The sequence below is a fragment of the Daldinia vernicosa genome (assembly GCF_022497035.1).
Source record: "Daldinia vernicosa strain CBS 139.73 unplaced genomic scaffold F5Y00scaffold_25, whole genome shotgun sequence".
NCBI lineage: Eukaryota > Fungi > Ascomycota > Sordariomycetes > Xylariales > Hypoxylaceae > Daldinia > Daldinia vernicosa.
This window is the reverse complement of record NW_025953941.1, coordinates 377421-403356: the sequence shown is the minus strand read 5'-3', so window position 1 is coordinate 403356 and position 25936 is coordinate 377421. Positions and strand designations below refer to the sequence as shown.

Sequence of the window (25936 nt, the reverse complement as noted above, 5' to 3'; positions counted from 1 at the left end):
GTAAAGGGGGATTCCCGGCATGTGAGTACTTCTAGCTAAGTTAGAGTACGCAGAAAGTTTCAAAGCTCTCTTCTTAAATATTACGGGTTCTTCCTTTCCGCGTTTTATTACATGGAAGAGTTGAGAAACCGATTAGTTATTCAACTTTCATTATTTTCTGTGGATTAGGTACCTATTTTAGTAGGAAGTACCCCCTTGATAGCCTACATATCGTTGGCCCGACATTTTATAAGATTTATGATACCTGGGATCAACAAGAATGAATATTTTTGTTTTATCTACCTTTATTATTGTCGAAACTTGAGTAGTAGCTATGGCGTTGCTAGTGTCATCAGCTTATTGATTTGGCTAATAATTATAGTTGCGAGTCTATGACTATAATACGCGTTATTCATATTATTTCCAATATTAGAGATCATGTTGGACTCGAATCAGTGGATAGATAGACCGAATCTAAGGCATGGGAGTTGATATTACAACATAATCGACTTAGTAATAAAGCATATACACCCACTTAACTCTAAGGTCTCCGAGAGCTTTGTAAAACACTTATCAACTACCTCTCAATAGTACCATACCCAGTCTAGGGGTATCCTAAGGGTGTGGCTATGGTTTACAAAAGCTGCGGAGCAATTTCATGAGCAATGCTGCAGCAGTTACCCGTGTCATTGCTGGAGTTATCTACCTGGATAACCTGCCGTGGACGTTGGGGATAGGTGTACTTTGGGTAAGTCGTTATTCGCGGATCGGTGCAGTATGTGTGTTAACCGACGCGTACTCACTTATTCTAAGAGGTAGCCTTGTCTAACTTGCGAAGGAATACGATGTATAATAAACTGTTTCTAGTTAGACTTTCACCAGCAAGCCATTTTGGCAAGCAACCGGTCATTGCAGTTCTTTCTCTGGTACCCTTCTTATATTGATCTGATTAACTAATTTTAGACAAGAAGTCAGCGAGATTATATATAAACATACCATCTTCAGCTTGGTAGATACAGCTGAGCCAAGTGTATATGATTGATGAACGGGTTAGAGCTGCTAATATAGCGAATGTGTCCTTTCTTACGACGGGAGAGCATCACTACTACGGCACTACGCTGAATAAGCCGCAAAACGGTCTCGCTATCAAAGTGAGTAGTATAAACGGTGTTCAATTTTCATCCATCTATTGTACGTGTTAAGAACATCCCATGCTACCGTAGTCTCAATGTCGTACTCATGGGAATCACGGATTTCTCATGTAGTATAGCAAGAGGCGCCCGCAATATACATACAGTTAACGTCTGCTGATTCTTGGTTAAGACACGTCTAGCTCATGTAGAAATCTGCCTATGTAGGCGTCCCCGCCGTGCTCTGCCTCTTGCTGCAATTCTCGTCCCTAGTGGCTGGGTAGATGATTGCACGATTGCTTACTGACATCCACCCACTCATGTTGGGAAGTAAACATGTGGTTAGGTCTAATATCAGGGGATCGTAGCTTAAGCACACCTCTTTACGCCTTGGGCTAATATGCGAATAAGAATTACTACTAGGCCTTAACCCTCTGTAGGTATAACAGATAGCTTCATCTTTTCGATTTGCTCTTTGCCTTGGAAGCCTTCTGCTTGTCTACGAAATCTTTGATGATGGCGTGGAGATCTTGATTTCGCCTGGCAAGTAGAAGGACATCTTCCGTATTGATGGTAGTGCGTCCTGCATGACGACTAAAGTTCTCTAGATCCAACGCAACGTTTTCTAGAATATGTTAGTTAGCCTATGTTACTATTATGATAGTGATGGTGATACCTATTTGAGCCCAGACCATCTCTGTCAAAGCGCCGATAAACTGGGGAGTGACATTTCTGTTCCTCCTCAGGGTCTCTTCGTCAACCATCTTCCCCACAGCGAACCATAGTGCAGCTTTTAGTTGCTGTTAGTTATAACTACTGAGTTAGCAAATATTTCATAGAGAACTGTTTTAAAATGCTCTCTCTCACCTCTCGCACTTCTTCCTCGGAATTATCGGCCATGACCGATTATGGTGCTCCGTCTAAATTTAGGACTTGTACAGTTTTAGGGGAGAGGAATCGGCAGTTGAACGCGTCTCGGTTACGTCAGACGCGTAGAGATAGTGAAAGTTTAAAGCTCTATGCAGTAAAGTTTTAGGGCTGTATATTTTATATTAGGGGACCGTGCGCGCTAAGCTAAGGTTACCAAGCGGCTTTTTTTCCTTTTGGATGCTTATTTCACGCGACAGGCAGGGATTCTGAACCATTCCTATTCCTACGGCTTAAAAAGTCTCACAAGCCTTGTACATATTTGCATGTCATTCATCAGTGTCCCATTACCGAATACTTTTGAGGCATTTGATACAATATTACGCAACGATTTAACTCCCAGCTTCTTTCTTTTCACTTTTCTCCTTTCTATTCCCTCGAGCTGCCGAACAATCTATTCCCTACAACGAGAAAGAGAATCATTTGCCTATCATGTCGGAACTCATAGATCTAGTCGCCCATCTATTCGATTCGATATCCGAGCTCTATACGCTGGTTCGAGACCGCTTTAGCAACAACGTCAGCGAGTCATTTAGTTCTATGACGCCGAAGGATTGGATTCGGCTAGTCATCATCGTTGGCGCATATGCGTTACTACGACCGTACATCATCAAATACGGCGCCAAACACCAAGAAAAGCAGCTCGAGAAACAGTTCGCAGAAGAAGAAGCAAAGCAAGCGGAAATATCGCCTAATCAACTACGCGGCGAGATCGGCATACCTGACGATAGCGACGACGACGAGGAACAAGCGGAAACTACGGCTTCGGATTGGGGAAAGAAGGCGCGCAAGCGTCAGAGGAACATGATAAAGAAGCTGCTGGATGCCGAGGAAAAGAGACTCCAAGAGCTACAAGAAGACGAAGAGGATAAGGATATTGAACAGTATCTAGTGGCAGACGACTAGGTAGTTATACCATGTACATAGGAAGAAGATATCGACATGCTTCATTACCTGTAGCTGGAATAGCAACAAAAAAAGACCACCTAATATTGGGTAATCAGCTATTTATTGTCCTCAATGTAACCGATCTAGTAGTATCTTATGGTGGTAACTACATAGTTATTATGAACCGAACTTTGTTGTTTGATATTCTATAGCTATATCCGTGATGCCATCTTCAAAATATTAATTATTATTTGGTTCGGCTGATAAATATGTCCATTTCGCGCATATTGTACAATACGTTGGGTCGGTTTCTTCTCCTTATCGCATAAAAGAGATGCGCTGCAGATTCTTAAATAAAAATGCCCTGTTACCTCCAAATGAGTCACGTGTGCAACGCAGTTAAGCAGTTAAGATAGCTTAGCTCATGAGCACTAATCTGCTTGGGGTTAATCTAGCACCACGGAAACTTTGGGATGATCACCCGCCGCATGTTTCTTACAGAGCGAGGCGAAATCGATTTCTAACACACGATTTATCTTAGAAACCGCTAGAACACCTTCCGGCATAAACCAACTCGTCCGGTTCCAATCCATTGCACTACCCGCCCGTAATATCGGCCGCTGCCGCTACCATCTATGTCCTCATGAGATAACTCGGCTCTCGACATTTTCCCATTCTTCACGGACCCTTGATATCTCCCCCGCCTTCACCGGCCTCAAGCTTTTGGACTAGCCCGGTATGTCAAGCTTATTGCGGCGGTCGACCGGTCTTGCGCGGGTCGCTAGCATTTCGCTCAGCGCCTCTGCCCGTTCTACTATACGATACTCGCGTCTACTACCCACCTCCCAGTCTGCCTGGGCAATCCAGCTACAGCGTTATTATTCCGAAAAGAAGCCCGAGAATTCCGGCGATGGGAAAGAAACCAGCCAAAATGGGGTGCCTGGGTCAAAAAATCCAAATTCGAAGCCCCCCCAAGTGAAGAACTATCGATCGCCGGGACCAGCGGAGGATGATGCGCCAGCAACATCTGGTCCTAAAAAGGACGACTCGTTCACACCGCGCCCGGACTGGATAAAACTGACTGACGAAGAGTTTGATGAATTGAGGCGAATATCAAATCTGACGGGTCTAGATAATACCAGGTTCTTGGAGATCTTACAAAAAACGGGAGTGCCTATAGAGTTTCGGGATCTAATTAGAAACTCTATAGGGAAGACTGTCGGCCCTGGTGAAGTTGGAAGAGCATGGAAGAGTCTGCAAAAGTTGAATGACTTGTTGAATGGTATGGACTCGGGAGAATTTCTTAAGAAGAGATCCAGCTACTTTAACGCATCAAAAAGACCTCGGGAGCAAGAGAGAAAGGAGCAGGGACGAGAAGAGCAGGACAATGGCCAGCAGAGGCCCAAAGAGGGCGAAAAGGGCTTCAACGGTTTCAACTCGAACAAGAAACCTCCAGGCCCTGACCCGAATATGAACCCGATGCGAGGAAACGACTGGCTTACGATGGTCGTGGGCTCGGCTATTGCGTACTGGCTTTACAATTCCTTGTTCGAAGAGAGTGGACGAGAAATCACATGGCAAGAACTGAGGAAGAACTTCTTAGACAAGGGTCTTGTTGAAAGAATGGTTATTCAGGGCCACCGAGTCCGCGTTGACCTTAACCGGGACGCGGTCCAGGCTATGTATCCTGACTCACCTGCGGCACGCCCTGGTTTCCACTACTACTTCTCTATCGCCTCTGCTGACGCCTTTGAAAGGCGGTTGGAAGAAGCACAGAACGAACTCGGAATTCCAAGCAACGAGAGGATTCCTGTTAGCTATGCCCCCGAAAGCCCATTCTTAAACCTCTTGATAGCGTTTGGCCCAACGGTACTACTTGTCGGTCTGCTCGTCTGGGCTTCACGACGTGGTCCCGGCGGTGCTGGTGGATCTAGCGGTATCTTTGGTTTCGGAAAGAGTAAGGCGAAGCGTTTTAGCCACGAGACTGCCATCAAAGTCAAGTTTTCGGATGTAGCCGGCATGGACGAAGCCAAGCAGGAGATCATGGAGTTCGTGAGCTTCCTCAAAAAGCCGGAACGCTTCCAAAGACTTGGCGCCAAAATTCCCCGTGGTGCGATTCTTGCCGGGCCTCCTGGAACTGGTAAGACGTTGCTTGCAAAAGCTACTGCGGGTGAATCTGGAGTGCCGTTCTTCAGCGTAAGCGGTTCCGAATTTGTAGAGATGTTCGTGGGTGTTGGTGCGTCTAGGGTCAGAGATCTCTTTGCTACGGCGCGAAAGAACACACCGTGCATCATCTTCATTGATGAGATTGATGCCATTGGTAGGTCTCGATCGGAGGGACAGCGGTTCGGAGGAAATGATGAGCGAGAAGCCACGCTTAACCAGATCCTCACGGAAATGGACGGTTTCAACACCACCGATCAGATTGTTGTCCTTGCCGGTACCAACCGAGTAGACGTTTTAGATAGGGCATTGATGCGACCTGGTCGATTTGATCGACATATCAATATTGACGCTCCGACAATGGCAGGACGGCAAGACATCTTCAAGGTGTATCTGAAGAAGATTGTGACGCATGAAGAATTTGAATATCTAAGCGGACGGCTCGCGTCTCTAACCCCGGGCTTCGCTGGTGCCGATATTGCGAACTGCGTAAACGAGGCCGCACTCATTGGTACGTTTATTGATCTATCTCATCAAACAAACGTAGACAAGATTACTAATAAGGAGTAGCTGCAAGGAACAATGCTGCATCAGTCACATTAAAGCACTTTGAACAAGCTATCGAGCGTGTAATTGGCGGTCTCGAGCGCAAGTCGCTCGTGCTAAACCCGCTAGAAAAGAAGACAGTAGCTTATCATGAGGCCGGACATGCTATCTGTGGCTGGTATTTTAGATATGCGGATCCGTTGCTCAAGGTTTCAATCATACCCCGAGGTAAAGGTCTCGGATATGCGCAATACGTGCCAGGAGATGCATACCTGATGAGCTACGAGCAGCTAATGGACCGGATGGCTATGACGTTAGGCGGCCGGATCTCAGAAGAAATCCACTTCCCTACGGTTACAACGGGAGCCAGTGACGACTTTGATAAGGTGACTCGAATGGCCACGGCTATGGTAACGCAATGGGGTATGTCAGAAAAAGTTGGGCCGCTACACTTCCGCAACGACGAGAGCAAGATCTACAAGCCTTTCTCCGAGGGGACGGGACAAGTTATCGACGCAGAAGTGAGACGTATTATAGAGCAGGCGTATAAGAAGTGCAAAGACCTTTTGCTGGAGAAAAAGAAGGAAGTAGGGCTTATTGCGGAGGAATTGTTAAAAAAGGAAGTGCTGGTTCGGGATGATATGGTGCGGATTTTAGGTCCTCGGCCGTTTAATGATAGGGACGACTTTTCTAAGTATTTCGGTGGTGATGCTAGGAAGGCGCCACCGGGGCCTCCGCCAGCACCGTCTTCGCCATCGCTTCCCGATGCTCCTGAGCCACCATCAAGCCCGAGCCCTGGATTGTTCAGGGAACTTAAGAGCGAGGATGATAGGTAGCAATTGTGTATATACGACCTAATAAGCTCGGGAGGCTATCTATTTCCGGCCAGGGGCTATCGAGGGCTCTCATCATGATATATGATGACACGAAGCTCTCAACTCATCCCATGTATATTTAAATAATGATAAGAAGGGAAAAAAGGGGGGCATGTCACCTCGCCGCGGCCTGCATATACTGTACAATACTAGATAGAAGTCTCATAATCGCAAGACACACTGGGCCGAAGTTCAGATGTAACAAGACAAAGTAGGTAGAGTTTCGTAGACGGCGCTGATGACGGCATTCCTTATTTGCTCATAAGAGTTTTGATTTCCCGCCCAGAATAACCCCCCCTTCCCCCGGCCCCGGATGCGGCCAGCGACCAGCGGGCCTCAGGAACACCTTTTTCTCCCGCTTAATCCCCCAGTCCCTGTGTGGGGAAGCGGCTCGGCAACATGAAAACTAACCTAAACCAACAGGCACTGGCCAAAATAAATGAGCCACACCACTAAAGCCCACCTAATTTCAACTAAAACACGATGATTTCAAATATGATTTTATACACAACGTCATAATAGGTAGCATTCAAAACTTATATAAATAAATAGAGCAAAAGGAGGCGATTCTTATACTATTATTATTATTATTATTATTTTAAATTGATTGGTTACGTTGTAATTGCGATATAAAGTTACCCCAAATTAACGATACTTTTAAAAGGGCTATTGGAATCTAAGCGATAAACGCACCAATAAAGACTGAGATTTAATACCAGATAGTTGGGAAGGTATTATATTAACTGGAGGAAATAGGATTGCATATTAGAACGTTTAAAATGCATTATTTTTACCTGTAATTGTCTTATATTCAACGATTATACTCAGTGGTGTTGAGTCTGTAAGTGGGATGTTTAGCTGGTGGGTGTGGCTCATTTATTTTGGCCAGTGCCTGACCAAGTAGAGCATACGTCAGGATGCCCATCTTGGATTAAGTAAGTAATATAGGCCCCTTTTTAAATAGAAAAAAAAAAGTCAAGTACACCGCCGGTCTAGGCTAATTAACTAATATTTTCTATAATAGTAACTAATTGTTCATCGACTTATTGATATTCGCGTCTAGATCGGCATCATCTAGAGTGTGTTACAGATAGATATGTCGTCGCTTGGACTCGAATTTATATTCTGGTTTAGCTAACAATCCATTGTTGTTTGTTACTTTACCTCTTTCATTGGGCTAGGTTCTAGGGACGTATTAATATACAGGCTCGATCTACTTTTACACCTAAGTTAGGGGGTTTGGTGCATAGGTATACATATATTAGGTACATATTGGTGAAGGTATTTACTATCACCTGAGCATCTATTCTATTCTATTCTATACACTAGTATACTATACTAACAAGGTCTTAAGCCTTAGCGGTGTCTGCTACGGACCTCTCGTCAAATTAGAATTGAGAATTTCTATCCCGTGCACACAATGTCGCAGACCGCAGACTCGCTGACCCTACCCACGGCAATGCATTCTTCTGGGGGCGGCGGCCACGGCGGGACAGCCGAGTCCGGAACCGGAGCTAACAACCCATCGCCGAGCGCCAGGATCCGGCAATGGACGAGTTCTTTGTTAACATCGTCGTCGCGCAATGCCTCCGGCCGCGGCGATAACGACGCGGAACGGGAACAGCACGCTGCGTATGGTACCCCCGATAGCTGGTGGAAGATCCATCTCTTCCGCGGCATGGTCAACGACGTGCGCCGCCGGCTGCCGTATTATTGGAGCGACTGGCGCGACGCGTGGGATTATCGCGTGGTGCCGTCGACGATTTATATGTATTTTGCTAAGTATGTGCTGCCCCGGACGGACCCTTTCGTGAGGGAAAGGGGAAAGAGAACAAACTAAAAACTAACATGACGTCCGTTCTAGTATCCTGCCCGCTCTGGCCTTCTCGCTGGACATGTTCACCAAAACGAATATGCAGTACGGCGTGAACGAGGTGCTCCTGGCCTCGGTGCTCGGCGCTGTGGTGTTTGCTATACTGGCTTGTCAGCCGTTGGTTATCGTCGGAGTTACGGGTCCTATTACGGTGTTTAATTAGTATGTTTACTCCTCCTGGATTATTATATCCCTGCGTCCTGCGTAGCATGCAGAGAAAGAAGACTGACTCAAGGAGCTAGTACCGTCTACGATATCATGTCACCCACCGGGACTAACTACCTGGCGTTCATGTGTTGGATCGGGCTATGGTCGCTTGTGTTCCATTGGATCCTCGCTATTACTAACTCGTGTAATTGGCTGCGATATGTGACGCGGTTCCCGTGCGACATCTTTGGGTTTTACGTCGCTTTTATCTACCTGCAAAAGGGGATCCAAGTGCTCGAGCGCTTCGGTGATGGGTCGCCCTTCTATCTATCTGTTATGGTGGCTCTGCTCGTCTTCATGGTCGCGTATGCGTGCGGTGAGCTAGGCGGTAGTCCCCTATTCCGTCACCCCGTTCGTGTCTTCCTTAAGGACTACGGCACACCGCTCACGGTTATCTTCTTCACTGGCTTCGTCCACTTTGGCCGCATGAAGAGCGTTGAGCTCGAGAAGCTCCCTACTAGTGCTGCTTTCTTCCCTACCGCGGATAGGGGTTGGCTCGTTCACTTCTGGGATATCTCTGTTGGCGATGTGTTTATTGCTATTCCTTTCGCTATGCTACTCACTATCTTATTCTATTTTGACCACAATGGTAAGTTATACCGAAGGATGGACCGATAGTCTTTCAACTTGGAGAGGATACTGACAGCGGCTACCTACCTAGTCTCATCGCTCATCGCACAAGGGACCGAGTTTCCCCTACGCAAGCCCGCGGGTTTCCACTGGGACTTGTTCTTACTAGGCCTCACTACGGGTGTTGCCGGCATCCTTGGACTACCTTTTCCAAACGGACTAATCCCTCAGGCTCCATTCCACACCGAGTCCCTATGCGTGACCAAGCTAGAGGCGGACACGGAGGAAAACGGCGAGGCGAAAGGTCACTACGTTCTCAAGCGGACACACGTGGTCGAGCAACGAGTTTCGAATCTAGCGCAGGGTCTCCTAACCCTCGGCACTATGACAGGCCCTCTCCTCGTCGTCCTACACCTGATCCCGCAAGCCGTTCTCGCTGGCCTGTTCTTCATCATGGGGTACCAGGCGCTCGAAGGCAACGGCATCACAGCTAAACTACTCTTCCTACTCCGCGACCGCGCCCTAACCCCCGGCGGCCACCCCCTTGCGAGCATCCCGCGCCGTGCTGCAGTATGGGCCTTCGTTGCCGTCGAACTCATCGCCTTCGGCGCTACGTTCGCCATCACGCAGACGGTCGCAGCCGTCGGCTTCCCCGTCGTCATCCTCGCGCTGATCCCGGTCCGCGCGCTCGTCCTGCCCCGCGTCTTCACGGCCCACGAGCTTGCCGTCTTGGACGAACCGACTGCCAGCCCGTTTACCATGGAGAGCGCGGGCGGCTCGTACGCTGCTGCGCCTGCTGCTACTGATACCTCTTCCGGCGTCCAGGAAGGTGTTCGTAATAGTACCGGTACGGGTGTCTTCGGGGATGCGACGGAAAGCGAACCGAGGAGAAAGAGCGAGGAGGTGCTTGCGGAGGAGGGCCGGGGGCGAACGGTCGAAAAGGAGCCGGGGGCGCGCGATGAGATTGAGATGAGTCGGTTGGGTGTTAGTAGGAGGGGCCAGGCTAGTCGGAGCGCGGGACACGAGGAGAGTTAGTATAGCGGAAGTTGAAGTAGGGGGGTCGTGCAAGTAGATATTTCGGTGCTAGATAGGTAATTTGGGTCTTTCAGGTGGAGTTTTGGGACGTGGATATAAAAGTAACGAAGAGTGTGTTATTTTTGACCTAGTAGGTAGATATTGAACGAACGTATATGGCCCGACGAAAATGAAGTACAGTTCATAACTTGATCGGGGCTTGGATGTATATAATGATGGAAGTGATCTTTAAAGATGATATCGTCGTGCATAACGTGGGAGCATAGGGTAAAATTAGGTTCCAAAGGCCTTGAGAGGTACTAAGCCGCGTTGTCTCGTGGCCTCCATGATACAGACGAGGAGGAATGAATATGGTCGAGTTATTTATCGGATTCTCGCTGGTAATATAATGGTCAGGCATCAGTAGTTTTATTTGGTTTGGCGGTTGGACTTTTGAATAGAGCAAGGTGCCAGAGCTTGTGGGTTGCTAATGTGCTATCCTTTTCTCTCGATACCTGCTTATAACCCAAGCTAGAATGGGACAAAGGCCAATGTATAATGACGGTCGGATTTGAAGATATCAAGGGCCAAAACGGTTATATATACCTAGATAGGCATCGTGGTCTATTTTTATTAACTTCTGTTCTCTATATTATATCTTGTCTCAGGTGACGGGAAACCACATGCTTCCAAGTTCGTATTGAAATTTCCCTTTTATATCTTCTTATACGTCCAATATATCTATTACTTGTTTACTCGTCTGAGATAGGTCGCTAGCAATATAGGGTATCGAGATGTGGTGTGGTGGTAGTTGTGTGGAATTACTCCGGCGTGCATAACACAGCTCGTTCGACTGATGAAATACCTGTTGTCCCTGGCATTATTCGGGGGATTCGAATCGTAGTAGCTACGATTGAATGGTCTAGGGAACTCGAATATGATGGTTTTGTTCACACGGGAAAGATGATCAGAGTATGTGTAGTACTGTGTGATTCGCTACTCGAGGTCTACCTAGATACCTAAGAGCACAGAAGGAAATCAGTCCAAGCTCCGAGTAACTCGAGCCTCGTGCAGTTGAAAGCCGTCTTTAATCCATTCAAAAAAGCAACTCAACGATTAAATATACCAATACTTCCCTTAAACTCTGCAGATATTCCTCCCGCCTGGTTGTTGGTAAAAGAACGAAGTGTAGTAGAGACTCTATTTCCAACCTCCGTTTCCAACAGACGGTTCTGGGGACGAGTTGAAAAAAGGGGTAAAATAAGGACGATGACGGAGGCATGTGTTGGAGTATATAGGTAGGAATGAAAGATTCAAATTCAAGTCTTCAATGATAGTAAAACGTTTGTGGATATTTCGAGATAAAAAAACCCCTAACTATTCTGAACCACATCTACATTATCTATCCCCTAACAATCACCACCAGGCAAACCAAGCGAACGATACACGGATCTCTTGGGCTTGCCGAAGAATCGAATTTATTCAGGTTCCACGATGAGGAATCCGCATCTCTATTCATTCATTTAGAAATCTTGAACGTGTCTATTCTACGGACTGCTCGTTTCTTAAACGATTCGATCGCATCTCACCGGTTCCTTTACTCGCGTGGCAGCTGGGTTTACGACCGCCTATGATAGGGCCATTTTCTGCTTCTTTACCCGTGTCGTTAGGACTGCGCTTATAGGGGGGGCGAGGCCCCTCTGCTCATATGAATTCGTAATATGGACTTCATTAAGGGGGAGCATAAAGTCTACTCAAGTTCACATGGTTTAATACCTACCTAAGTAATTACCCTCGACGTAAATGCCAATTACCTTAGGTAGTCGTATGGCTCATACGGGTGCCTTGGTAACTTCTACTTGGGCCGAGACTCTAGCTATTGGGTACACAAATGCTCGCTCGCTCGCTCGCGTGCATTAAGTCTACTTAACTTGGGGATTAATCGCTCCGAGCCCCTTTGTTGTTGTAAAGGGGAAAGTTGCTGGAAGTAGCCTGAACAGCAACTACGCTTCGCGGTGTCCCCTGCTTTCCCTTAGGCGACGGCAGTGGTAGGTATGGTGGCTACGGGCGGGTAATCGCTACGGTTTTCGTTCAGGATACCTTCAAGTATCCCCCATCCTGTTTCCCCGAACGGTAGCCAAACCAGCAGGACCCATTCTACCGTTTCGACTCCGTCGTCTTTTCGTGGCGTCTACGACTTATCGCTACGTAAAACAAACAAAAGAAGGCGACTGCCGTGCTAGCTTCCCCTCGATCTCGATATGAGCCGGTGCACTTGGGGCGGCTAACGGAGGCTGTAGGGGATGGTAAGGATAGGAAAAGAATGGGGCTCGCGAGTAGGAGCGCGGCAACCCAAGCGGAGCTGGAAGGGGGGACGTTAACGTCGGCTTTCCAGTGGGCTTTTCCAGGCGAATACGCTGTCCCCCTTGGTTCACCTTCACGTAGAAGCACCGAGTTTCTGGCCGCTTACCTGCTTGTGACTGGTGAACCATGGCCCCTTGCCCCTTTTGAACAAACGGGGGTGACAAGCCATCGGAAAGTAAGTAGTAGTGCTGCGCATGGCAGTCCTTCTCCTGCGTCCTGCGTCCTACATGCTTCTCCCCACACTACACGACTGCTCTAAACTAGGTGGGGAGATGTGGGAATCCTGCAAAACACTTTAAACATCGCAGCCATTGTCCAGGTCCTCGTGCTGCTAGATAGATAGATAGAGGTAGAGAGATAGATGGGCATACCCCCGCGCTGCAGGTTCCCAGCCGTCCCCGGATTCTAAGACATGTATGTAAGGTAGGCTGGGTTGCGTCCTGGACGAACGGAGATACCTAGGGCCATTATTCCCTGTTCGGAGCCGCCTTTGGGGATTTGGCGTCTTGGAGGATGAACTGATTATTTTCGAGTAGTACCTACATACGTAGGAGTACGGCGTGTAGATAGGTTAGGTAGCTACGAGATCTGAATGTATGTATAATACTACTTCTTTAACAGCAGACTTCAGACTTTCTGCTGTGCGAACGTGGATTCTTCCCCCTTGCAGGAACCCACTATAGAGAGCATAATTCTCGACTCACTATCCCACTCCGCATGCGATAGGTATTACCAAGAGGCTGCTCCGGTGGCTCTCGAGAAGTGCCTACATATGTCACTGTACCACGATGTCTCTTTGTTTTTTTCTTTCTTTTTTTTCTCGCGGGCTTGGAAGACTAGGGTTTGCTGTCGGCGAAATATAAGTCGCATGGCATCATCGCGTGCCAGAAGCGACCGTAATAATAACGATGCAAGGACAGGGCGCGGCTATAAGACAGACGAGCCAACAACCCTAATGCAATACAGCCGAGTCGGGTACCCTGGAAAATACGTGAAAGAACCGGGCACACGAACAAGCCCGCAGGCGCCAACAGCTGCACGGTTATCGTCATCCATCTGCAAGCACATTACAATATGGCTCTACATATCGGTGGCGTGATACGATGTGTGCTGCTGGTCCTGCTTTGCTTCGAAGACATATACGTAGGTAGGTAGGTATACACACACATGGAGATACAACAACACACACACATATACACAATAGGAGAGACACACCACCAAGGATCGTCTTGCGGGTGTTAAGAATTCGGGCCTCGCCCCCCTATTAAATCGGGCAAAGTCAGGCCCGCGACCGGGCTTCGTGGCCGAGATGGCCTGCCCCTCGGCGCGGAACGCTGCTCGCATACCAGCCCCTGGCGCCGCCACTCGTTTCAGTGATATGTAGACCACGAATAATAACGAATCGGTACCAACCTGCCACTCTTCGGTAGAGCTTTGGGGCAGGTCACATTAGCGAGTAACAGCAAGCAAGCAAGTAATGTACAATACATCAATAGATAGCTAGGTAGGTAGGTTAGGTTAGGTTAGGCTAGGTAGCCAACCAGAGGGGGGGAGCAGAGCATGTCAGTCCGGTAAACCGCTCGGGCACCGTTTCTACGTATTCAACAATAGACGCTCGAGGGATAGGTACCTAAGGTAGACAGACAGGTAGATGTCCACTTAGAGGTTTTCCTCAGCCACTGATGAAAAGTGCCGAACTGCATCTAGGCTCTAGGCTCCAGGAACCAGTTTCTGGAGATCGTCGTTCCGGGGCCCCGACCTCTCCTCTGTCGACCCTTGATCCATTTCGGAATTTCCCACCGTTCGGCATCGTGGGATTTTTGGTTCGTTCTGCCCCCTATGCGGCGTCCCTTGCCCTTGCTTTGCCCCCCGCGGAAACGAGAACAGCAAAGGCTTCTATTTATCATGTGTTCTTTTTTTCTTTACTTTTTTTTTCTCTCTCTTCCACTTCTCCTTTTCGCTTTCCCCCGTGTCCCCCACCGCTGCTTCGCCGGAAATTTTCAATCCGGTTAGGTAAAGATACGGGTCCAGTAAGGCCAGACCTAGCTATCCTCTCGGCTCTCTAGGTGGCTGGCCCCTAGGGCCCCCCATATGCTGTCATTCCACACCTTTTGCCTAAATGGCGGGCGATCTCTCATCCTAGCGAGTCTACCTAGTTGGTTCCTGGCTAGCAAGCTAGGAGCATAGAGGGCCGTTCGGCGAGGCTCCGTAGCTTTTCAAGGCTGAAGTCTCCGTCGTTAGGTATTTACGTGGTTGGCTGTCTCGTCCCCCTTGCTTTTCTATCCGGGCAGGTTTGGATAGGGGCAGAGGTAATGCGTGAGGGCAGATGTAGGACTTAGGGGTCCATCCGGGGATGCAGTCATTCTGCGGGCAAGGTAAGGTGAGGGGCCAGTCGGCATGGGATTGCTGAGTCATTTTCATCATTCATGTGGTGTAATAAACGATATTCGCATATTGGAGACTCGATGTGAGATGAAGCAAGCCTAGAACCTCACCGAGTCTGACTAAAATGATCACGTTCCTAGATTTTCCCTCTGCACGTCTATCACCCGTGCATTCGTACGAGAGAGGCTAGAGGAGGGTACGGTAGGCGAGATAAAGATATGAGATATGTACAACTACGTCGTGCTATCGTATTTTTGTATTGTATCTACACATCATTATCCTACCTTAGTAACCTGCCTGTACAGAAAAAGGCAAGGCTACGACGGGAATGGGAATCACTGCATCTCAATAGGGGAAATCAGGACTCGAGGAATAGTGGAACGGGTGGGGGGTATAGCAGCACATCTTATAGCCCTGCCTCCGGCTGCCACGGCCAGGTGCATAACACGAACCAAACTGTGGCTTCAGTCGGGCCCGTGACCTTGATTGACAGTACCTAACGTAGGTATGTATGCAGTAATGCGGTAATGCAGTAACGCAGTAACCGGCTAGGCCTGTTCGATCAAGATCAATCGTCCAGAACCGATCGCCAGCGCGCGCTTGCGCCTGTGGCTTGAGGATGGGGGAGGGGGGTGTATGCCGTAGATGGGGTGTGTAATAAGCCGTGAGCGTAGCAAAGTCAAAACGGAAGAATAACAGAAGAACACGACAGTGCTAAGAGACCTCTTAGACGCAGAGACACGTTGACTGAATCTAGCCGCAGTCAGATTCGGTCGTTGCTGCTGATGTCGTATGCGTCTGCATAGATACGTAGGCATGGACGGATTGAATCCGTGAAAAGACAGACAAGACGGACGCGGGGACAAAACTTGTACATAATCTAGCCTCTTGTTCGACGAGTGGTTGAACGGTGGGAGAGAGAGAGGGAGACAGAGAGGAAAGAAGAGGAAGAAGAAGAAAAACTGCAACGCGATGTGTCGTTGTCGTTCAGCGCGGAATGACGCAAAAGCTTCATCCTGCTACTTTTTTATAATACATACCTACCTACCTACCTAACCTACATACATACATACCAGGACCAGGACAAAACTACCGATGGCTGCGCTGTCCGGGGCCTAGTCCCGAAGGAGCTGGGCGCTGAACGTACCGTCTAGCCAAAAATATCGGAGCGATCTTAAGCGTCGCAGCGCAGCTGTCTACCTATGTACAATACAATACATATCTGTCTTGGGCACGGTCGTTGTACATACATACCGGGAATCCTTGGCCGGAATCTACTCTGCCCTAGGCTAAGCTTCGAATGACAACACAGGTAACTAACAACAACAACCAGCTTTACCGGCGAGCGACGGCAAGCCATCTGCGGTGCAGCCATGACATGACATGACATGACATGGTATAGGCTAGTTACTATGTATGATATGCTATGCTATGCTATGCTGTGTTATACACATTCGATAGTTAGTTACCTAGTAGGTAGTTAGTTGGTCACATTGTTTGTATCCAATGTTGGCAATGTGAAGGTCATAAAAGTCATGGTATAGGATGCTTGATGCTTGCTGCTGCTTGCTGCTTGTTCAACCTGCTTGACGGGAATATCCTTCCTCTTCCTCGAAGTTGGGGGTACATACTACGGCCTAGTCTACATACCTACATAGCAAAGACCTTCCCGCGCCCGAAGATCTAAACCAATCGTTATGTCGTGGTATCTGGCACAGCGTTCGGGTCCCTGTGCTGTCTTCCACAGAACTAAGATCCAGCTCCCGACAGGGTCTCACTGCACTGCGCCGTGCGTATGCTTCCCTTCCTCCTCCTCCTCCTCCTGCATAGCATTATACTGCATACCTAGTGTATATGCATACCCTATACTGCATAGGTATACATAGGTCTGTCTACCTTGGTATATACCTACCTACCTACCTCTGGTAGGCTTAGATGGTTTAGGTGGTGGGAGGGTCGCACCCAGACGCAGCAGCCGTCATAAATACCATCCCTTTCGTATGCAACGGGCTGCGTCTTGTGCAACCCATCATGCAGTTGTCAGCTTTGGGACTCCCCTAACCATTATTGGTCTTCTTTTTTTTCTAAGCACCCCGGGTGCATCCATGTAACGCAGTGCGTAGCTCGAGAGCTTGTCTTGTTACCGCGCCTTTCGCTGCGATGCTTGCATAACACCAAGAGATGGGAAGACGGGATATCCCAGGAAACTTCTTATAATCTTCTTCTTATCGTGAAGAAGTTCCATATGTATGATATGAATGTTATTAGGCCCCTAGTAGACGTTTGATGATAGTCTTTGTTTGTTACATATGTAGGTACCTACCATATATAATAACTCCTTGCTTTCAGATCTCTTCATTTTCTTACCTATTAAGCAAAATGAGGAGGCCCGTGTTATAGGGATCCGCTTATTTTTTTTTTCTTTTTTTTCTTCCTTCACTTTCTTCCGGTATAGTCACCTATTATCATGTAAGTTAGAACCCCTCCCTGGTCAACCATGCCCTCTCTCTTCTGCTTGCACGACCAACACCCGCCCGCCCGGAAATGGATCTAAAAACAAAACAAAATAAAATGAGAGGGTAGAAAGAGAAAGAGAAAGAGAGAGAGGGAAGTAGTTAGCTGGCTGGCATCTGCAATGTCGCATCGAAGCGCTGTCTGGGTAGGGAGGGCCGTCTTTGTTAATTGCTAAAACGTGTTCGGGGAATTCTGAGTGGAACGAGATCTCTCCAAAACGAGATTTACCATCTATCGGCGTTACATTCCGAATTTAGGGGCAAAACCCTCTTTCTCCACGCTACTACAACTTGGTCGCGTACGCTATAAGGCAGGAAGATAGACAACCTAGCGTACTGTAGTAGTAGTAAGCTTAGGGCGCATATTCTCGGTAAGTATCTCCCTCCTTGTTTGCGTTGGGCCGCCTTGGCCCAAGATGCATACCGGGAGAGCACTTCGTGCCTTACTAGTTGTGATGAGCCTCAACATATGTAGATCGACGAGGGCATGCGGAGAAGGTTAGAATTTGGAATGCGGATCGGTACCAAGCTTCATACAGGAGGTATCTAAGCTATGTAGTAATCCCACCACTTATGCCGCTACGTGCATCCCTATACAGGAAGCCCGACAAGGAAAACTACAAGTAAAACAAATTTCCATACGAGCACTAAAGATTCAACAAGTGTGAAGTGTGATCATGTTGTTCATTAGCTCGGTTCGCTTTCGCGAGCCAAAACCTTTGCATTGAACACGAGAATTCGTCTCGATCAAAGATGTTTCTATGTACATCTCATCGGCAAAGGGTACTTTTGCGCCTTAAACGGTGGAAAATATGCTCGCTCGAATTCACCATCTCCGACCACACGACAGTCCCGTCCCAAAGTCCCACCAGTCGTGTCCTCCATTCAGTATGTATGCGTGTATGTATGTATGTTATGCTCTTTTCTCACGTCGTAAACAAAATCATTCTGGTCCCGCCAAACCAAACACTGAATACTCCCCAAACCCGTCATGGCGCTGTGGCGCATCCACCCCCTAAAAATGCAAAGAATAAAAAGAATAAAAATGTATATAGTAACACAAGATAATCTAGAAGGGTCCTTAAAAAACCGGGTATTATTTTCAAAAATCGAACCAGAAGAGCGCCGCATTATTTTCGAGTTTTCTGTATTACAGTGCTTCATGCTTATAATTTCGACGAGTACAGCTTTAAGTGGCGCACCCTTCAAGTTGTGTGTCCGTAAGGTTGAGAGGTCTGGGCTGGTCCAGGTGTGTGTCCACCTTGCGAGAGGCTGAACGAGCTCCGCTTGCGCTTTAAACTTGAGCCAGATCCGTCTTGCGAATAGTCTTCGTTTCTCTCACTGGATCCCTGCCCCTGATTAACGTTCAAAGGGCTGCCTCCAAATGAATCTCTCATGGGAGTCCTAGAACTTGAACTGCCTATACCGCCATGTAGTGCTTGAGTGAAGTCCTGAGGGGGCGCAATTGGCGCGCTCATCTGAGACATGGAGTAATCCTGAACCGAAGTTCTATTAATTCCAGGTGTCCTGGATAATGGGAAGTCGATCGGCGCCGACAGCGGAGCAGACGGGAAGCTCGTAGTGTACGTAGATGATGACCCGTAGGGTGAAGAGGTAGGAACTCGGGGAGTAGAAGAATGACCAGGAGACTGAAGACTGTGGCTAGAGGACATGGGTCGATATTGATGTCGGAGATCTAGACCAAGTGGAAGAGTGGCCGAAGCAGCTCTAAGGCGTGACCTATTCTGCGAAGGCTGCTGTAGGCTCGAGTAGTTGATATTGGTAGGAGAGCTTTGGACACCCGGGGCTATAAAAGAAGTTAGCGATGGATATATTAAATAAGTCATAAATAAAATCCTCCCTTACCAGAATAAGAGCTAGAGTCATAATTCAGTGAACTAGTTGGGTTACTTCCCATCTGATCCGGCTGATAAATAGATTGATGTCGTCCTCCGATTCCAGGGCTACCACTGGTGCTTGAATATGTACTGTAGTCGATAGCATCCCCCTTCCAAGACATACTCGAGCGTAGAGGAGATTGCAGGTTCTCCGGCCTCGACCGAGATAATGTCTCTCTAAGCTGAAGTGGCTGCAGGGGTCGGATTTGCTGTCTATTTTGTGAATGCATTTGAACACCGGAATCGAGGCTATTTTGCCTGGCGAAAGGATTTGAAGTCCTGTGGGTTCCTCCAAGAGGGCTTGTCAAGTGGCTGGAATAGTAACCTCGGTCACTTGAAGATTGCGAGAGCGGTGAAAGAAGATCGGAGTTGTTCATCGTCGCTGAAGGTGTAAAGCCGATACTTCCAAAAGCCGGGCTCATACCCGTAGAAGACATATGGTCATCGTTATCACCTCGGCGCATGCCATCTACCATCAGTGGCCGCATAATATGTTCTGTGTAGGATGAAGTCCCGAAATCGACGGGAGGTGTGATCGGGGTTCCCAGTCCGTGCACAGCTCCGTAAGGAGAATGTAATGCCTGGACATTATCGAAGTCATCTGGCACGGCACGCATTTTGATCATTCGATCCCGGTCATCAGCAGTGAGCCTCTTGATTTTCGCTCTCCTGTAACTGTTTAGGCTTCTCTTCGAAATAAAAGGTTACCTCGATAGTCTTACCTGTTTTGAAACCATACTTGAACCTGCCTGGGGCTTAATCCAGGGATCTCCCTCGAAAGACGTTCTCGATGCGCAGCATCTGGATGCGGCTGCTTCGCGAACTCGCTCATGAGGAACCGGGTTTGTTGATGCGTAAGCCTACTATTGTCAGCATAGTTTACAACCCAATACACCGTCATTTCCTACCTAAAACGCTTCATTTTTCTCCGGGCAGCTGTGCGCTCTGCTGCAGTCTGGGGTTGCGTCGTAACATCTCCATCGCCTTCCACCATCTCGTCGTCTTCTAGTACATCATCATCTTCATCTTTCCCTATAGCAGCCTCTTCGTTTCCGGCTGGAATAGACGTGGCTTCCTGACCTTGTCCTGCTGACGACGTCGAGCTTATCGTATTCTGTCCGAGGGGCAGCCCTTGATGATCCGCCGAAGCTAATGACTCTTCGTGAGCAGACTCAGCCTTTATAGCATAGCTCGCACCTTGCACGTCGGGCTGTTCCTGTGCAGGAGATTCGGCCTTCGGCTGCCGTAGTCCAAGAGGGTCTAATATACGATGGTGGCTCATCGGTGAGCTTATGCGGCTATGATTTGTCTGGTTTGTGCTTTCAAGATTGCTGTTGTGCGCACTTGAAGGGCGCTGCTGAGAAGCGATATCATTGTTACTATTAGAGCCTTGGACTTGCTCGTAGGATTGTGCGAAGATGCTGCCCTCCCCGGGGGGAAGAAAAGTGTATTGCCCCTGCCAATCAGGCTGCGTCGACAAATGGCCGTCGTAGCTCGACATGCGTGGGCTTGTAGATTTGTGAAAGGCGGTCTCAAGTTTGCTAGACCAGTGGTGCTGCTCTGTATCGAGATGCCTGGTAACGAGCATTGGAAATATTGTGGAGGTTGGGTATCGGAGGCGATGTGATTCCAAAGGCTAGAGGAGCTACTTGCCGAAGTATATCGTTCAAAGTGGCCCCAAAGAAAACCCACTCTTCCACGGTCGATGCTCGACGATGTATCAGCAAAGCCAGAAAAGTAGCTTCTAGGCCCAAGGCTAATGATAAAACCAAGTACTGTCCTAACTGCGAGACGATATTGTCAAGGCTCCAGTAGTAGACCACCTCAGACGGCCTATAGTATTTGGATATCTTCTGCTATTGCTGAAGGCAATCGCATATGTCTGCTATGGAAATCCAGAGTAGTTTCCAAAGGTGCTTCTCAGATATACCGCCGATGTGTCTCCTTCAGGGGTTGTCGTAGATGAAACTAGATACTGACACCAAAAGTCTACCGAGTAGGTATTCAACCAACAACTACGTGCTGAATATATATCGAATCGTCGGGAAGGTAGTCAGAAGACACAAGCTATAGCAGTACGGTCCTTGTTGTTGAGCTTGTTTGTCACCGACGGGGTTGGATAATAAGAAGGTTGCGAGGCATAGATATGAAGCCAGAACGTATATGTTAAGAAGGGAAAGAAATAATCTTGGAGTCTGTCCTTCTTAATTCTATGAAGGGTCGTGTATAAATCGAGAATCCTCGAATGATGGTGGGGTCGGTCGCCTCAAAACGTCTAGACACCGGCAGGCCTTGTGTTATGTATGTATTGGGCTTTGAAGGCTGACCGTGGTCGCAACGAGACGCCTTCGAGGAAACCCCTGCTCTTGAGGATGACAGAGGTGGAATTAATACCGAATGGTACATCCCATCCTTACGGAGAAATGTCCAGGGATGGTCCGAAGAAAAGAGACAGGGTCTGCACGGGCTGGAGAAGAGGGTGTTCGTGGGTGTTGGGTCAGCCTAGGACGGACGGTACCTGGCCAGATACGGTAGAGATATTGAAAAGGGACTGAATGCACGTTTTAAGGCTCGTCAGGTCAGAAGCCGCACGCTTAATAGGCTAGGTGTGGTAATAAGAAAAAATCCCCCAGCATGGTAACTGCTGAGCCACACACCTTTTCCGTCATGGATGATAGCAGAGATGTAGCAACGTCTATATCGAGTGGGCCGTGACCATTGGGTTTCTCGGCTGAATGGCTAATGCCGTGTTATGGTGGCCTGCCAAAGAACCAACAGATAACCCTTGCCGTTGTAGACCCCAACCGGAAACGTCAAATACAAGAGTAGTAGTAACTACGGAAAGACAGCCGCTATACTGCTAGGCATAATTTCTGTTCACAGGTTCGAAATCGGGAAATCTGGAAATCTTTTTTAGTGTACCCAACGTCTAGGCTAGATCCAGACGAAACAGAGGAGGAATACGGCACGGCTAAGACGAGGAGAAGTCGTCCGCACAGCCTACACTAGGTACCTCAAGTCAAAATTCATGCTATATGAATAAAACTGATGTACAGCGGTAAGCATGATCCTCGGAGAGAGGGCAGGATAAGGAAAACATAGCATCTCGGCTGGGACATCTGGGAGCTGATAATTGGTCTTTCATTACATTAGCTTAGCGTAGACTTCGCGGATGAACGCATGACCGTTGATGAGACTAGTGGAGGTTCACGCCAATAGGAAGATCAACGCTTCTGGGTGGGTGTGGTCCTCGACACCTGCGGGGACGGCCTGGAGGACTGGTCCATGGTTAAGATGCCTATGTACGGAAGTACAAGATGTACAGAAGTGTTGGAGGATCGCATCCGAATCGGTAGGCAAGTAAACCTGCGAATAATGTGGGCCGGACAGCGAGCAAGGGGCATCGATTTGTGATGCTTGCCCTGGCGGTGGCGACAGGGGGGTCAAGGGAAGATCCCATAAGATCTTCCTTGCCGAATGACAGTACAACATATGTACCTCGCACAGACAGGACAGGCCATGCAGAGCACCTGTCATCATCCCGTATTTTGATGCTTATTAAGAACAGTGAGCCGATGTGGGCAGATTGGCTTTCTGCTCATCGTCCCTACATATCGTCACATATGGGACGTAAATATGATCGACAGCGCCCTCCACATCGATTGAAGTGATGTGTAGCTAGAATAAATCCCCTGTGCTACGGGTTCGACGGTTTTACGGGTAGTAAGTATGAAGTACGGGTGATTTCGAGGGAGCTACAGTATGTAAAGTACCTACACTAACAACTTCAGATCTAAGGGCCGCCATAAGAGGGCAAACAAAGTAACGCGCTAAGTGGTTAAAAGATCAAGGGACACCCGAATAGTGATGGGGTTGTGGGAATCTGCGCCGAATGAGCCGTAGGCTGATAATGTGCTACCTACCAAAAACCTGTGGGGCCAAGTGCAACGGTAGATGAATTCAGGTAATAAGGTACCTATTTCAGTTAAACACTGTCCTGGTTCCTCAAGATTGCGAGTTCTAATTATTATTAGTTATTAGAAGGAGCCGCAAATGAAAATTGGTACGGAGGGGGATCTGAGCGGAGAAGCCTCCAGGGTATAGAGATTTTGACGTTGGCAACAAAGTCGACAAGGAGTAAGGATGACGTGAAGCGTGTGAAGGGTCTGATGAGATCCCCGTTTGGATCTTGGACGTTGAGAATAGAAGTTCAAAAAGTTTGCTGGTCGATTTGGCTAGACTATTGTAGGGAGGTCTGTGGGTACAGAACGGAGCATGCCTCTAGCGTGGGAGGGCTCTGCGGCAAGGATATCAGCCCGTGGTTTCATCAGGGGAGGCTGGCTGGGCGACGACATGGGTCCGTGCCAGGGTGAAAGTGATGATGGCGCGATAAGATTGATCTAAACTAGGTCCCAGACTCCCAGATGCTATTCTCAGATGCCATTTTCAGATGTCATTCTAGACATACGAAGGATATTCGATAAAACAACGATGGACAACATCAGCGCCAAGGAGGATTCCTAGCGTGGATGGCGTATTTAAAGAGCTGATACGTCGATACGCTGATGAACTTCAGCAAAAGATGAGCTTTGAAGAAAGCGGAAGTTGTATGTGAGCTGTAAGCCACGAGCAGCTGTGGAGACGTGCGAGAGCCCTTTCATTCCCCTGAGAGACCGCCATCATGGAACAAATTGTCTCATACGAAAAGCTGGCAGCGAGAAACATCCAGCATCGTTGCGTAACTTATCGTACCTGCAGGCGGATGCCAAACAGCACATCTGAGAGGATCCTGGATCCCGACACCGTGGGCGTGACCACTCGAATACATTTTGATCTTCCTATTCTGTCACGACAGACGTGGAGACGTGATTAGGTAGAAGATCTCCCTATCCTCAACATATGTAATATGTAATATCTCTTACACGCAGTTAAACAGTTGCTGATAATCTAAAGCGGTGAATGGGTCGTGACCTTTTTGATACCCAATTTTCCCCCTCCAAGAAAATAAAAGTTAAAGAAACTTGGGGTATACACCTGGGCAGTTTGTGATGGAGGGGTTTAGCCAATTGTAAGGTACATAGCGGTTGTAGCGAATTGGAGAGGGTTAAGCATTTTGTGAGATCACATTTCAATTGAAATTCCTGGATAAGTTTCGCAGCTAGTAGATGTACCTGCATACCGGCGTGTCGGGTCGCCTCTCCGAAGGTACAAAATACAAGGTACAAACGATCGATCTGTGTCCATTGATTGGCAATTACACCCTCCAGCACAGACTGCACAGACTTATCGATGTCTTGCAGCAACGGGGTGGCTGGGCAAGGGACAACACCATGAATTGAGGTACTGGTGTTGATCTTTTTAGTACGGGTTAACTAACAATACCTTATTTTTACTACACTCAAAGTGCAAGTAATAATACTTAACAGCATATTGCCGTTTCTATCTCACGCAATTGTTCGACACTTGATAAACATTTTATTCAGTAAAATATGCAAGGGCAATTTATACGTACAACTAATTACTAAACCAATTTCCCATTAGCTACTAGGTATATTTCAGTTTCAAAATTATCAATGTATATATGTGTGTTTCCAACGCTGCTCAGTTACCTACTAAAAGGCCTTTTCTTTTTTTTAAATAAAAGGGGAGAGCGCGGCTATGACATGGAAGAATGTAGCTTTTCGTAACTCCCTACATTTACATATTAATCTACGAAGTACTTACCAATCCAAGGCCTCGGATACGTAGATCGTAAGAAAAAGATTCTGAGACGGCTAGTAGTAGAACGTAATATAGCTAAGTTCCGACAGTATGGTTTTTGGCGACTGGTGCGGCTTGCTTAGATTTGAAAACCGTTACAAATATTTTATAACGTGATAGCTCGGCAACTTCCGTTTCTTTGAGAAAACTCTCGGGGTTTGGTTGCTCGTACTTACATGTATCCTTTGCATAACTAGTAAATAACCAAGTTAATTTCATAGCAAAATAGAGATGGTACTGTATATGCGATTCTGTGGCGCAGACAGAGAGTAACTACTCAATTACGCTTTATACTTCCACAGCAGTGGTTGCTGTCCGTCGAAATGTTGAAAGGCTGCGAAACCGCCCCCACGAGGTGCGGTTGACGCAGGCAAGCAGGTAGCCGTGGTGATCGGAAATTGTTGGCTCTCGGGTATCAATCGACTGCATAAGGTTATGTTACAATCTGCCTAACTATGTAGGTACCTGTTCTCAGCCCGTACTAGATGTAACTAAAATAGTTGACCAAGTGAAGTTCAGTAACCATAAGCGCGCATCCGCCTATAGAGCACATATAGTGTAGAGTCGTATGTGGTGTAGCCGTCACACACATGCCGCCCGTCGAGTCCAAGTAGCTTTCACCCAAATCCCATCCTTCTGGTCGAAGAAGTTGGGGCTTAGTCGACGGTCGCTTCAGATGTCGTCGTTAGGATCGTTAGCTAAAGGCCCTCTAGTGAATTTCGATGTTTCGAAATTATCTATATTCTGTTATGTCAAAGCCACCAAAATAGCTCAAGAGACTTTTCGAATTGGGATATTAAAAGTGGAACCAAGAATAAGAGAAAATTAAAGATGATGAATCGTA

General features: G+C 47.7%; 5 protein-coding genes across 5 annotated transcripts; 3 read left to right on the top strand and 2 right to left on the bottom strand.

Moving 5' to 3' along the window:
* Window positions 1–1136: 1136 nt before the first annotated feature.
* Window positions 1137–2107, bottom strand: F5Y00DRAFT_238008 (kinetochore component CENP-S-domain-containing protein). Its single transcript, XM_048007908.1, has 3 exons — window positions 1977–2107; window positions 1786–1909; window positions 1137–1734 (listed from the first exon to the last, which is right to left on the bottom strand). Exons 1-3 carry the CDS (start codon window positions 2007–2009, stop codon window positions 1565–1567), a joined length of 327 nt encoding a protein of 108 aa, XP_047864574.1. The 5' UTR covers window positions 2010–2107; the 3' UTR covers window positions 1137–1564.
* A 46-nt stretch (window positions 2108–2153) lies between these two features.
* F5Y00DRAFT_238007 (DUF1531-domain-containing protein) lies at window positions 2154–3230 on the top strand. The gene has a single exon (XM_048007907.1). The coding sequence runs from the start codon at window positions 2469–2471 to the stop codon at window positions 2940–2942; it is 474 nt and encodes a 157-aa protein (XP_047864573.1). The 5' UTR covers window positions 2154–2468; the 3' UTR covers window positions 2943–3230.
* A 432-nt stretch (window positions 3231–3662) lies between these two features.
* Window positions 3663–6469, top strand: F5Y00DRAFT_253330 (ATP-dependent metallopeptidase Hfl; the record flags this gene model as incomplete). The annotated part of the gene is made up of 2 exons (XM_048010037.1): window positions 3663–5598; window positions 5658–6469. The coding sequence occupies 2 exons, from the start codon at window positions 3663–3665 to the stop codon at window positions 6467–6469; spliced, it is 2748 nt and encodes a 915-aa protein (XP_047864572.1).
* Window positions 6470–7750: 1281 nt separating this feature from the next.
* Window positions 7751–10418, top strand: F5Y00DRAFT_238004 (HCO3 transporter family-domain-containing protein). Its single transcript, XM_048007906.1, has 5 exons — window positions 7751–7773; window positions 7863–8290; window positions 8373–8543; window positions 8624–9177; window positions 9250–10418. The coding sequence occupies exons 2-5, from the start codon at window positions 7929–7931 to the stop codon at window positions 10191–10193; spliced, it is 2031 nt and encodes a 676-aa protein (XP_047864571.1). The 5' UTR covers window positions 7751–7773; window positions 7863–7928; the 3' UTR covers window positions 10194–10418.
* Window positions 10419–18570: 8152 nt separating this feature from the next.
* F5Y00DRAFT_84204 (uncharacterized protein) lies at window positions 18571–21277 on the bottom strand. Its single transcript, XM_048014231.1, has 4 exons — window positions 20241–21277; window positions 20055–20192; window positions 19301–20001; window positions 18571–19241 (listed from the first exon to the last, which is right to left on the bottom strand). Exons 1-4 carry the CDS (start codon window positions 20918–20920, stop codon window positions 18640–18642), a joined length of 2121 nt encoding a protein of 706 aa, XP_047864570.1. The 5' UTR covers window positions 20921–21277; the 3' UTR covers window positions 18571–18639.
* Between the last annotated feature and the right edge of the window lie 4659 nt (window positions 21278–25936).

Bases quoted from the DNA above. Each gene is read 5' to 3' on its own strand.
- F5Y00DRAFT_238004 (XM_048007906.1), top strand. From the start codon at position 7,929: ATGTCGCAGACCGCAGACTCGCTGACCCTACCCACGGCAATGCATTCT. The intron at 8,291-8,372 runs GTATGTGCTGCC...CGTCCGTTCTAG, and splicing joins ATTTATATGTATTTTGCTAA to TATCCTGCCCGCTCTGGCCT. The intron at 9,178-9,249 runs GTAAGTTATACC...CTACCTACCTAG, and splicing joins ATTCTATTTTGACCACAATG to TCTCATCGCTCATCGCACAA.
- F5Y00DRAFT_238008 (XM_048007908.1), bottom strand. From the start codon at position 2,009: ATGGCCGATAATTCCGAGGAAGAAGTGCGAGAG. The intron at 1,910-1,976 runs GTGAGAGAGAGC...TATAACTAACAG, and splicing joins CCGAGGAAGAAGTGCGAGAG to CAACTAAAAGCTGCACTATG. The intron at 1,735-1,785 runs GTATCACCATCA...AACATATTCTAG, and splicing joins GATGGTCTGGGCTCAAATAG to AAAACGTTGCGTTGGATCTA.
- F5Y00DRAFT_238007 (XM_048007907.1), top strand. From the start codon at position 2,469: ATGTCGGAACTCATAGATCTAGTCGCCCATCTATTCGATTCGATATCC.
- F5Y00DRAFT_84204 (XM_048014231.1), bottom strand. From the start codon at position 20,920: ATGCTCGTTACCAGGCATCTCGATACAGAGCAGCACCACTGGTCTAGC. The intron at 20,193-20,240 runs GTAGGAAATGAC...TGACAATAGTAG, and splicing joins AGAAAAATGAAGCGTTTTAG to GCTTACGCATCAACAAACCC. The intron at 19,242-19,300 runs GTAAGGGAGGAT...CTTCTTTTATAG, and splicing joins TGACTCTAGCTCTTATTCTG to CCCCGGGTGTCCAAAGCTCT.